The sequence below is a fragment of the Zophobas morio genome, unplaced genomic scaffold (genome assembly GCF_036711695.1).
Source record: "Zophobas morio isolate AGI-343-1 ecotype UQ-CSIRO unplaced genomic scaffold, CSIRO_AGI_Zmor_V1 ptg000044l, whole genome shotgun sequence".
Lineage (NCBI taxonomy): Eukaryota > Metazoa > Arthropoda > Insecta > Coleoptera > Tenebrionidae > Zophobas > Zophobas morio.
This window is the reverse complement of record NW_026972149.1, coordinates 10,789,647-10,803,157: the sequence shown is the minus strand read 5'-3', so window position 1 is coordinate 10,803,157 and position 13,511 is coordinate 10,789,647. Positions and strand designations below refer to the sequence as shown.

The window sequence follows — 13,511 nt, the reverse complement described above, 5'->3', positions numbered from 1 at the left end:
GCTATTAGTTCACTTTGATCAACTTTTATTTGAAATATCTAAGAACAAATAGAAGGAACATTATAGGTGGTACCTGGGAAGCGATGGGTTACTTTAACCAGGAATCGAGGTACACGAGAGAAACATTTGGTAGCCCATGGTGGGAGTTGGGTTTGCAGTTGTTGTAGTCGTCTAGGAAGTACCTACCAAGCCTATTCTTGGAACTACTGTATATAGAGGGTACACTTAGATCTCGTTTCACTTTGATCAACTTTTATTTAAATGTCTAAGAACTTAAATACATTAACACAGTTATACACAACAAATATTTACACGTTGGTGGCTTCTTCCGACGACGACGATGATATCTCAATGTTGTCCTCCGGTCCATTCTGTGGGATAAGGTAATTCGAGATACTCTTATCCACGGTCCTATCACATTCATGTTCAGTCTCATATTCTACGTTACGCACATTGGGCATGCAGAACGAATATTGCACTGGTACTGGTACGTGGCATGCTGGGTACAAAGCGCTGGGCATTATGGGCAAGGGCCGAATGACTCCGGTGGCCCTTTTCGCGTTGGTCGTGGCATTTATAGAAAAAATAGCGGCTGCGTACTCAAAGAACGCCGCCTGCTGGGCAATGAGAAGGTCATCCCTGCTCTGCATCTCGTTCTGGGAGGTCGAGGGAGTCATCATGTTGACCCAGGAGAAATTCGGGAGGGTCTGCATGGGCGGAATCGCCGGAACCTGAGGCGGCGTTGGCTGGGTTTTGGTCTCGCTGATGATGCTGTCGATGCTGAAGGACTTCGCGGGGGTGGTGGTGGTGATGGGGGTAATCGGGGGCAGAGAGAGCGGCTCCGCGGTAGCCGGACACACTATAGGAGGAACATTCGTCACACAAGAAGAGGAATTCGGGCTGACGGTCTGGCCAGACATGAAGGAACTATTGAGTTTGGAGAGGCTGTCCAACTCCTCGTGGACGTGTTTAGGTAGCTTGAACCGCTTCCGCCGCCTCAGGAAGCTTCCGTTCTCGAACATATCCAAAGCGGAGGGGTGGAGAGCCCAGAAGGCGCCTTTACCAGGACGATCGGGTCTGCGAGGGATCTTGATGAAGCAGTCATTGAAGGAGAGGTTGTGCCTCAGGGAGTTCTGCCATCTCTGAGTGTTCCTGCGGTAGTACGGAAAACGATCGGTTATAAACCTGTAGATTTCCGATAAGGGTAGCATTTTTTCCGGAGAGCTCCAAATAGCCATAGCTGTTAGAGATATGTACGAGTATGGTGGTTTCTGATCCCCGTATGTCTCACGAGGTGGCCTTGGCATTTCTGGAACAAAAACGCACCCTAATTAATTACAATGTCATCGAAAAAACTTGCTAACAATTATATTAAATTATTGTGTATTTGTAATCTTTTAGCCCGCATCATCCTTCCCTTCATTAATCCCCTTTTTCCGTTAGAACTGCTCGCTTTTTGCTACTTACTCAATATAAACACCTGTAATTCGCATATTGCATACGTCGGGAATACGTCGACCCATGCACCTGATGACTTACGTAACATCAAAGGAAGTCGAGTTAAAGAATTATACCCGCAACTGAAGTCAAAGCAAATATTAAACTTCAATTTAATAGCAAACGGTTTATAAGGTGTAATGCATACATGGATAATTTATGATGATTATACCTACTAGGTTGTTTAGTGGTCTTAATTCTTATTCAGCAAACGCTTTGAATCAAAACCGCTGTCCTTTCAGACCATGTTTATTTTATAGCTCGAGCGACAGAAATATCGCCCTATAAATTCAATAGGCATAACTCTGGAAAACATGGGGTCTGTCGAATTTTCAATTAATTTTACAATTTTTAGGAAGCGCAATCGTTGCTCTTTGAATTTACCTTATCTTCACAAACAAGCGACATAATGTACAACTACCACGTATTTCTAGTAATGACAATTTAATTGTCATCATTGTAATACCGTTGACGCAAAACTTATGCAGGTATATTTAAATAATGGAACAAAGGTACAATTGATGGCACACAATTATTTTAACTATCTGCTGCTGACACACCGTTGTAGATTTTACACATTCTTTCTCTTATTTATTAGACAGATTAATGACCACGAAAATTAATGTATTTTTTGATTTGAAAATGCCAGCATATAGTCAAATCAACGTTTCTTCAACAATTTCTTCACACCGTAGACTCTCCTAGCTACTATTTCATTACACGTTGTCAAGTCACTAATAAGCGGTTATTTTCTACCAGAGTTATGCTTGCCATTTGACATTATACTTTAAATACTTAAGATATACTTAAAATATTACTACGCAAAACAATACTCTCGTAATATTTCACACTTCATAAATTTTCCTTAAAGAGATATAATTCACTTATACAATGGCGTCCTTGCAAAATATGATTTAACTTTACATATACGCTATTGGGCCAGCTTGATGCTTAATGCTCTAATTAAAAAAATTCTTTCATGAATAGGTTGATATTGCGTCCGGTGTATATTCACTTTCACGAGACGGCGTTTATCGCGTCCGACTGTAATTTTTATTTAGTGGATTGTGTCTTCTCCGGCGTTAACGCATTTACCTTACTAATAAACTCGGAAGAAATTACTATAAATAATAAAAGTTTTCGTGTAGGCAACGTCGGTGTAGTATTTCGAAACAGTTGTGTGCGGGTTTTCTATTTATAATGAAATTACCGTTGAAAAAGGCTACTTATGTTTATTGTGTGAGCAGATAACATAAAATTAATGGCTGAATAAAATGGAAATCATTTACGTTATGGATTTTTTTCGTTGGATGCCGAGCTTTCGGTTTCGTGTGAAGTTAGCGTCCGATAAAGATCGTTCTAATTAAGTGAGTTTATCAAACAAATTATTACATACAATGCTATCGGGGATCGCAGAACATACTCCATTATGGATTTTTAAAAACGAACATTGTTTACATGAAGCATGAAACACGTGTCGGTATGGAAGTTGAATGTTTTGCTAGTGATTAGCATATTTTAATAAAAACTTTATTAATTAATAAAATTGTAAAGCATGTTGCGAGGCACGTTATTAGCCATTTTATGTGAGTGTTAATTTTTTTCGAGTAAATGGTCAAAGTTGTAGATTATTAGCGACGCCTCCTACAGGTTAATGACTATAAAATTTAATGCACGGTCAGTCGTTTAAGCCACTACTGGTTTTTGTTTTAATTAAAAACACATTTTTACCTAACGACCCGACGGTTTGCGTCTAATTAACATATTAATGATTTTGTGTAAAGATTAAAAACTGCGTTTTAACTCAAAGTCAATATTTGTGTTAAACTCAAGCGGCAGCTTTATTGTCGTGTTTAGTGATTATTATTTCGGCTGGCACGTTAATATTTTTTAATTCTGAATAACTTTTCTTAATGGCATTTTACTGACGCCAAGCAAGACATTAAAGTTTTCGCTGCTCTACTACCAACAAACCGAAAAAACTTTTCAAGGCGGCAAAGTGTAGGTCGCGGGAGGTACCTGGCACAAAAATTCCAAAACAATAACTCATTATATAAACAAAATAACACACTATATATGAAAAAAACGATATAAAAATCTATAGAACAAAAATTAGTTATCATCCTATGTAAAAATTAGTGCCAGTTTTTGAAACGGACTGGGCGCAGATCCGAACTTCCTGAACCCACAATAAACAAAATTCAGTTGATTGTATGTCGTTTAAAACATTGCTAGTTTTATTTCAATTAGAAAGTCGTTTTGAGCTAACGCCCCAAGCTTAGTGTCTAATTAACATATTAATGATTCTGTGTAAGATTAAAAATTGCGTTTTAACTCAAAGTCAATATTTGTGTTAAACTACGAGCGGCAGCTTTATTGTCGTGTTTAGTGATTATTATTTCGGGGTGTCACGTTAATCATGCCAAGTTTATTTCAAACGCACCCCAACGTATCGACCAAGGTGGAGGATATACGCGTTTTTCAGCGTAATAGCAACCCCCTTCGCAAGATAATGGGAACAATCTCAATAAATTGCACGCTATTCGGGAAAATTTCTGACGGCTAAAACTCAATAATACACGAGAAAAATCCACGCACAGTCAACGAGTTGAATAAACAAAAACCAGTTGTTGATCAAAAACAGCACTAATAACCCAGTGATGGTGTTTGCTTTATAAAATGATCGTTAAATTTTGATGTCTTATAAAGTCAGGTAGTAAATTTGTGGATTAGAATTTTTTACAACACAATAACTTGACCTTATATCGTGAACACAAAGACCAGGACGACTTCTCGGAATTGTAAATATGGATTTTAGGAATAGTGTCTGTGATTTATTTCGGGTAATTTTGTTTCAAATTTGGGGTTCTTTGTTCGGAGATAAATATTTTGGCTGGACTGAGTACTAAATATTATGTAGGATATATAAAATGAAGCAAAATATACTCGCATGAGGCTCGTGCAACAAACTTCACCCTCATGACTAACTGTAGTTTCAAGTGAAAGACACAATTGCAGAATACAAAAGTGACTTTTTGCAAAACATTTATTTATTTATCTCGCTTTGGCATGTTTATTGGTGGTTTGAGTAAAAAACGTTTCGCCTCATAGATCACCAAGGACAATTTCTTTATCATTAGAAATTTTCTTTTTCGTGTTGTGGCTTCGAATCGTCTGTAATTCCATTATTTAATTGTGATCTGAGTATGTAATGGTTTAAGTGAAGTAAAACCGGGTGTTCTCCGAAGGTTGCTGAAATTTTCTGAATGAATAAACATCCTGTTAGTTTCCCCTTAATTTTATTTATTGCGGTTTAATTATGCGACAGTTTATTAAATTATAGACAATTGTAATTAAAAATGTCGTTATTTTTATTGGGAAAAATACAAGTGATTAACGAGCTTGATAAATCTACTTAGTTACACAATTAATGATGGTGCAACTTTTGAGTACCTTTTCATGTTGAAATAATGCACTAAAATACATAAAAGCGATTTATAAAAACACTAAAAATAATAGTAAGTAGTAACACTTTTGTTATTAAAATTCACGTCACATGATTATGTAGTCGCTATATTTGTAGTAAGTAAATGTCATAATGTCACAACAGTGTAGTTTAGTAGTTGCATTACATGATTTATGTTCACAAATGCATATAAATAACTATTCATTATATCCCGAGCATAATAACCACTTTGAATCTTGCTGACTACAAATTTATGGCATTGATTGGTTTCAAGAAACGAACTTTTTTTTCTTGTGTGTGCACTTGCTGCGGCAAAAAAATAAACATGAAAATCTCGATCGGCAACATTTTCTTAGCTTATAGTTTCGCATGAATGAAACCAACTTTTTTATTTCATAATGTGATTCTCCTTTGAAATCCACCATCAACAAATTTTGGGGTCTCTGGACGTTATAAAAAACAAAACGTACGGCGTTTTTAATAAAATGCTTCGTATATACTACTCTGATCGGGACTAGGTTGAGCACTTCCTTCAATACTTTGTAACATATTATAATTTTGTTGAAATTTTGTCTTTAATATTTAGTATATTTTTAGCAGACCGATTCTTTTCCATGTCTGGATAAATCCGACGTGGGTTAGTTAAAAGATAAATAAGATATTAATTTAATTAATTAAATACTGATAAATTTGTAATTCCCGCCTTGGGTTTGGATTTAAGCACAGGAGCGCCTCCTGCGCATGTGCGGCGAAAAGCGGCATTTGTCACATAGCCCGTATTCGTAACTTCCGAGCTTACGACTGATACATCTCAAATTACTGCTTTTAGTGAATTTAAAAAAAAATATTCATCTCCACTGTGTTTACTTACTGTTGAACCTAGTTTTCATTCGATCAGTGTTACATTTCATCGTCTTCACACAACGTTAAAGCGAGGTGTTGCATCTTCTGCCGTAACCGTGGTAATAATTTGAATTTAAACCGTTTCAAGCGATTTTGCACAACCACCACAAAGGCGTTGAAAGTTTCTGTTCAGTATTTGTGAATTAATTTGATGATGATTCTGTGTGTGATTCACTTACCACTTGTAGTGTTTTGTGCTTTTTATCTTGTAATTTAAGCGAGGGAATGAATTGAATAGCGTCCTTGTAATTTTATAATGGCGATTATTCTCATATAAGACTCAGTTTCAAATTCCTTTGTGGTTATCAATGGTATCACGTTTGTGTGACTAACAAGATATTGTTATATGAAAATGTAGCCTGTTTTAAGTGATTTTTCATCATGGAAACTATGGATAATGAAATGGATACCTCTAGCGAGAATGAGGAACCCAGGAATGAGTAAGAACAACTACAATATGTTACTTTAACTTTAAACTTATTGCAGAGTTCAGAGTCGTTAGCTTTTTTAGCTATTTAGACATGGCTTAGCTAAACTTTACTTTTTTCGTAATATTTAGCTATTCATTACTAAACTTTGAAAAGCGAGTAGAGATGACGAAAACAACTAAAATTGAAACTTGAAATGAAGGAAATGGAAACAAAAATAAATTCAAATAAAATCGACACTGCTGCTTTAGAAAATAATTTAAAAATTGCACAAGATCAGTATAAAGATTTCACAGAGCGCAAGCGAATACCGTCTAAAAAAGGAAAGTCTAAAAAATGTATGTTGTAAAATAGAAAAGTTCATCCAAAACCGAAAGAGTAATTTGATTAGTCTTTTAAGCAAAAGAAGAATTATTGTAATTAATATTTATTTTGATATATTTTTATACATTTTCACTTCCCGAGTGTAAGCCAATCGAATCTATCGGATGAATAGCCACTTTTATATTTTCTCGACGTTTCATAACCCCTATAGTACGAAAAAAGTAGTCTCCCATTTCCGTCTGTTTGTCTGTCTATCTGGTGTCTGTATCCACTTTTTATTAGACACGTAAACTCCGAAACTGCTGGACCGATTGTTGTCAAATTTTGTATGTATATTAGAAATATCATGTAAATGGTTAAATGCTAACCAAAATTTTGTTAATCATCCCCACTAACAATTTGATGACGTCATTTTAATGAACTGTATTTTAAAATGTTTTGAATGTTATACAAAAATATATTCCTGTACTTGTAGTGTACGAATCCGCCTTTAGTTTTTTCGCTAAACGTTCAAATTTTCGCAAAAACATTAATTATGATCAAATAAGTATAATAATATTCAAAACATTTTGTTCCACTATGGCCTAATTAATAATTTTAGTCTGCCGTTTTGAGAAGCAACTCATTCAAATTAAACAATGACACTCTTTCGATGTATAAACATAAACAATCGAAGTTAAGCATGTACACTGATAATAATACACTCTTTTCTTTTGGTTATTTGCTTTGACTATTTTTCATATTGTCCGTATGTCTGCGGACGGCACCTATTTGGAACTTGTCATTTACAACACTGACTATATAAACTATATAAAGGTTATCAGAAAACATTTTTTTTATATAATTTTCAAAGAAGCGGAATTCTTTGGACTGTACTTCAAGGGTCGAAGGAACCTTGGACCAATTTTTAATAATTAAAATTGTACGAAAAGGCGTGGCTTTTCTTTACCTTTTAGGGTAAATAAATAGTTATTTTAGCTACTTTTGACATTCACAACTGCTCTGAACCCCGTATTGTGATAAGTTTAAAGTTATTCTCGGTACTAAAAAGTTAGTTTCTTGATTCTCTTGTGTTAACACTTTTGTTTTTTCTGAATTGTTAGGCAACAAGAGGATCAAAATGAGGTGGTGGAGAAAGAAAATCAAAATAAGGTGGTGGAGAAAGAGGATCAAAATGAGGTGGTGGAGATCGACAGCGACAGGTAGTACTTTCACATATTTAATTTTCAAAACATCAACTTATATTTATGTAGCAATTCCGACCTGATTGAAGTGATTTCGATTACCAGTAGTTCATCCTCCGACGTAATCTGCACCCATTATGTAGTTTTCGAAAACAGTGGTTCCTTCAACGGTTCTACATCTTCTGAGGACTCACAAAATGAAGATTCAGATGACGAAGATTCAGATAACGAAGATCCTCCTACTGGGTATTTTGTTCTATTAGTTAGTGCAAAAATAATCCACTTTTGTAGTACTACTTCGGGCCAGAGTTCTTCTGTGAATCCGTCAGATTATGTAGTCACAGATTCATTCGTGTCTAGTGATTACGACAGCACAGATGAACTCCCTTTGTCTGAGCTGTTAGAAATGCAGCTACTAAAATCTTGTGACACTAATGAGGGTCAGAAGAGTGAGGAAACTGATATAAAGGGCACGAAAAATGAAAATGTCGAACAGGGGGATGAAGGTCAAGATCAGAATAACGAGGAAACTGATACGAAGAGCACGGAAAATGAAAATGTCGAAACTGGGGATGAGTGTCAAGATCAGAAGAACGAGGAAACTGATATAGAGAGCACGGTAAATGAAAATGTCGAAAAGGGGGATGAGTGTCAAGATCAGAAGAACGAGGAAACTGATATAAAGAGCACGGAAAATGAAAATGTCGAAAAGGGGGATGAGTGTCAGGATCAGAAGAACGAGGAAACTGATATAAAGAGCACGAAAAAAGAAAATGTCGAAAATGAGGAGTGCAAAGTGCCAAAGGTTCAGAAAGAAGAATAATTTTTCTGGATATAAAGAGTGTTTTATTTTTGTTGCTGTGTTTTTAGAATTTTTATTAAGTTTGTTTTTTAGTTCAATGTTTATTAATATTATTATTCTTGTAGTGATAGCAGACAACTGCATCTCTCTCTTTGTTATATTATATAATTAAGACTTCTTCAAGCACATTAACTACAAGTTTTGTGTAACGTCGTTGGTGTTCAGAAAATGTATTATTTTGACTTTGCTTAAAAGCAATATTTTGTATTTGTTTGTAATATATAATAAAGTTTACATATGATTTTTTGTTTTAAATATTATATATGCTGGATATTTGCGGTATTGGTTGTGTTTGGTCGCGTGAATGAGTAAAAATAGTTCAGTTGTTTCAACAATTCCACCGACGTGACAAATATTTTGCAACACGTCGGAGCTAAGAGTTATGGTCTGTTTTAGCCATTGTCGTTAAATTTGATTAGTTGCTGTAGTAAAATGCCAGTTATCAATTTACTAACCGACGATTAAAATACAACTACAATAATTGTAGCCACAATTTGAATAAATCACCGACGAAGTGATTTGTTTATGTGAAACAAATAAGTGCATTCTTCGGTATGTTGATAAGGCGAAATAATACAATAATTTACCATGTAAATATTTATCGGGAATGAGAGACATCGGCCATTGTGAACAAAAGTGTGACAAATTAGTCCATTTCACAAATTGCACAATGAGATACTTCCCCAGTTCCTATCACAAAGTGTGCATTAGTGGGAAACGGCCAAATGTAGCTCATTGTCAATCGCTTCGATAGGGGAGCCCCTGGCAGAATATAATTTTTTCGCCACGATAAAGTGCAGAGAGAGTGACTTTTAGCACTTTCCACAGCGAATTTATGTGCAACTTTAAACAATTCTGCGACGTTCGGATAAATTGCGCTGATAGTCGTTATCAAACTTATTTTTTTTGATGAAAAAAACGAAAGCGGCTTTCCACACGAGATTGTACAGAAAAATTAATGCTAAAATACGCACTATATTTCACAACTGTTTTTAAGGTTATGATGTGTCTAAATTATGGACTTGCTCGTTAGTCGTTATCAAATTTTTTTCTGTAAAAAAAACGAAAGCGTAGAAAAATGATTGCTGAAATATCCCATAATTTTTTAACCGACGTCGCTACTTGTTTAAAAACGAACAATAAATAAACCGTTTCAACGTTCTGTTAGGTATCTCTAAATTATGAATTTGTTTGAAAACGTTTAAAATTTGACTTTAAAATAGTTTGAAATGACGTCATCTTTTTTTTGGAAGGGATGCGTAAACAAATTTTGGTTGGCGTTTAACCATCGTCACGATTATCTCGTGTTTACAAATCTGATATGTCAATAATTTCCTCAGCTGTCTGTCAAGAAGAGAAAAATGCTATAGAATTTAAAGATTTTTTAACACACTTATATCAAATTTTATTACATAGTAGAAGAATGTTAGACATTGCAAAAACATGTCAGTAATAATACGTTTACAATAGGGGTACCTCCAGCAGCAAAAAACACGCTGTTTTCCCATGTTTTTACACACTATTGTAATTATTCACTGATGGCCTGTAATTATCAATGAAGTTTTTATAATTTTACAAATATATGGAAACCCCTTAACGTTAGCAAATCATATATATGAATTATAACACCTTTATTATAATAACAGAAAAATTTACAAATATGTCAGAAATTTGTCTGTCGATGATTGTGATGTCGTTGATGAATAATAAGAAAAAAAGTGGACTTCAGATAGATCTTTGCAACACACCTGACAGAACGATACACCCAAAATTCTAGCCAACAGCTAAATAAAACGGAAAAATCTCTAAAGTGATTTACACAAACGCTCCCTCGCTTCTAAAGCACAACCAATACCACGTTAAATGATAACTAATACTTAAAACACTATCAAATAATTGCAGGCGAAGCACAGTATATATTTATTTCGCCAAAAAATTTTGTCGGCCCGCCTTGTTTTTATAACCGCTTTGTGTCAACCGAAACAGAAACGATTTAATTAATAATGTCATCAGACTGTGATACTTTTGCAGTTATATTTTTTAATTTTGTATTTTTAGTAAAGTATTCTGTAAAAGTTGTTCAATGTGCTTTTAATAGCTGTAATAAAGGAGTGTTTGCTCGACACGTGCTTTGTGGCACTGAGATATTGTCATTGTGTCCTCGTTACAGCTCGCTGGGGTCGCGCAAACCCTGGGAGACTCATCGAGGGTTAGAACATCCCATTAAAACTTAGTCAACATGTAGTTCTACAACTATGTAAACAGTAGTTGATGTCGGAATATTACCAACACGAAAGAATGGTCTAAGAGCCGCCGTTCACGCGCCCACTAATGGGGTCTCATCCCACATCAAGCACCTAATTTATTCCGCTTTTTCGGGGATGAAACCTCCAACTCCCGCTAAAATAAATGACTTTATTAAATAATTAGCAGTGAAAACAATGTTTAAATTAAGCGGGTGCTAATGATATGCCATGAGTACCGGCGGCTATTATAATTCTATTACCATTACGCTCGACAGATAGTAATTAAAATAATGACCAAAGCGATTATTGTCTATTTGCACACGTTCAGACGATTCGCGAAAACACCAGAGACATGCTTAAACGGATAATTAGCTGCGGAAAAGCGCTGTCGTGCTAATTGGCCCTTATCTGACACTCGTAATGACACAGATTGACCTGTCAAGACAAGAAAAATCGCTACTGCTCCACGGCAGTGTCAAAAGCATCCACGCAATTCGCTGTTTTGTCAAAGGAGTCAAAAACCGATTATCTGTAATTCTACAAATTATAAATAGAGTCGTTACAAACGGTATCCTAAATATAGAAACTTGCCATCTGCGGGAGGCAAAATTCTAAACTGATCAAACAGTCAAATCTAAATTTGATCAAACGTGTACTGTGTCAAAATCCGCCGCCTGAGATCTTAATAACTAAATTAAGTTTTCTGAGGCGATTTCGCCAAATTGTCACGTCTAACAGAACTTCGCAATATGTTATTTCTAGAAATTTGATCTCATTATAATTTTGTGTGCGATTTTGTCACATTATTAAGTCTAAATCTATAAATTGACCATCTGTTGAAGTCAAACTTCTAAAATTGTTAATTGTTTGACGATCAAACATCTACTTTGTCAAAATTTGTCATTTCTGGAGTGTTTATCAGTAATCACAATTCTAAATCTTATATAAGAATCATTTTGAATTCCAAATTTCTGCGAAATCAAAATTCTAAAACTGATTACTGCTTGGCGATCAAACTTCACCTTTGTCAAAATTCGCCATTTTTGGTTTTAGTGACACTGAGATTAAAGATGATCATCGCTCCAAAAGAGAACAGTGAAAGTCAAATTTGACGACCAAAGTTGATTTTGCTAATTAAGAAGCGAAGTCAAAATTGCACTTTGTCGTGATCGTCACTGGAGAATTAATTCCCGTTGGGAGTCAGATTAGACTTTTATGGGGTGTAAATCACGGGCAGCTTCACGGAAAAGCTCCTTTGCCTCTTTTATTGATCTATAAAGATAATGTATAGATCTAGAAACTGAAGATTTGGTAAGCTCGTATTTTACGTCAATTTGGTTTAATTTACATAGTTGTGCCGCTTTTGAGGCTTTCCGAAAAATGAGTAATGAGCTTAGTAAATATAAATCAAACAAACTTTCCGTGAAGTCAAAGAGGTGAACATTTGTTGGATACCGGCGGCCGATGGCAAAAGGTGTGAAGATATATTAAAGGATTTAAGAAAGACATTCATTTCACTACATAGTTTCGTAATGAATATTAATACCTCGTCTGAATTTTCGATTTTTGAGAATTCAAATTAGCCACATGCGGCCGATCCATTTGTTTATCGTTGGCGAAAATCATTGTAGTCCGTATTGAATAATGTTTGCACTAATAAATATTAATTATTTATGGCGCGGCGGCTATTGTATACGTGAAATTTATTAAACTTATCTATACGGTGTATGTAATAAGGTCTTTTATGTTCGATTATGCAGCTGACACTGATAATTAATAGCAGCAAAATAGAGGAACAAACCAAAACCATTTATCACATCCACTTTGAAGTCGAATTAGATAAGCTATGCGAGTGCAATAATCGATACTTTGCCAAAAATTCATTCTACACCACCAACTGGGCCAAATATGATATCCAGCATAATTTTCCCGATTTTTTTTTTTTTCAATAATAATAATAATAATAATGACTGTGATTATCGCAAATTACCTGCGTTTCCAGCCGGCTCCTAAGTGGTTGCTCTTATCCATTTGTGCCACATGACAAATTAATAATAAACTCCTTTAGTCCTTTACTGCATATCGGTGCACTCACACTAATCCCTCGCACAATGCATAACGTAATAATCTACCCAAGAACCGCACCAAAGAAATCACTGTCGGCTTATTTGTGATGGAATTGTCGGCTTAGCTTTGTAGTTAACTTTACAAATCGGTTTATCTAAGAGAGTGTGATCAAAAATGTGTATCATACTAGAAAAGTTATGGGTACGCAGGCCTTTTCAAGCCCAACCTCAAAATGTAGCGACCTCTTCTCATTGGATCCTAACGAATCCTTCGGCATAGGCGGGAAGTAGTAATTGTCTGGGAGGAGTTTCACCCTAAAGCTCCATTTTGTATGGCGTCCTTTTTTACCGGATCCTTTCAGTCCACTCACAATATGCTAAACACTTCGTACAATAATACTCACAAAATCCAGGAAAGGACGACGACTCGGTTTAAGAAAGTTTTCCACTTGGTAACACTCCATGTTACGATATTTTTTAACAGGAAACGTGAATAAATGTCGTTTAATGATAGACGAAAACAAAAATGGCGCCA

The 13,511-nt window shown here is 35.4% G+C and overlaps 2 protein-coding genes across 2 annotated transcripts; one reads left to right on the top strand and one right to left on the bottom strand.

The window, feature by feature from the left end:
* Positions 1-246: 246 nt before the first annotated feature.
* On the bottom strand, positions 247-13,182 carry LOC135141552 (fork head domain-containing protein FD4-like). Its single transcript, XM_064072760.1, has 2 exons — positions 12,901-13,182; positions 247-1,309 (listed from the first exon to the last, which is right to left on the bottom strand). The coding sequence occupies exon 2, from the start codon at positions 1,305-1,307 to the stop codon at positions 309-311; it is 999 nt and encodes a 332-aa protein (XP_063928830.1). The 5' UTR covers positions 1,308-1,309; positions 12,901-13,182; the 3' UTR covers positions 247-308.
* On the top strand, positions 8,000-8,625 carry LOC135141898 (uncharacterized). Its single transcript, XM_064073473.1, has 2 exons — positions 8,000-8,048; positions 8,132-8,625. Exons 1-2 carry the CDS (start codon positions 8,000-8,002, stop codon positions 8,623-8,625), a joined length of 543 nt encoding a protein of 180 aa, XP_063929543.1.
* Positions 13,183-13,511: the final 329 nt, after the last annotated feature.

Coding starts and splice junctions, on each gene's coding strand:
- LOC135141552 (XM_064072760.1), bottom strand. CDS start 1,307: ATGCCAAGGCCACCTCGTGAGACATACGGGGATCAGAAACCACCATAC.
- LOC135141898 (XM_064073473.1), top strand. CDS start 8,000: ATGAAGATTCAGATGACGAAGATTCAGATAACGAAGATCCTCCTACTG. Junction 8,049..8,131: donor AACGAAGATCCTCCTACTGG/GTATTTTGTTCT, acceptor TGAATCCGTCAG/ATTATGTAGTCACAGATTCA.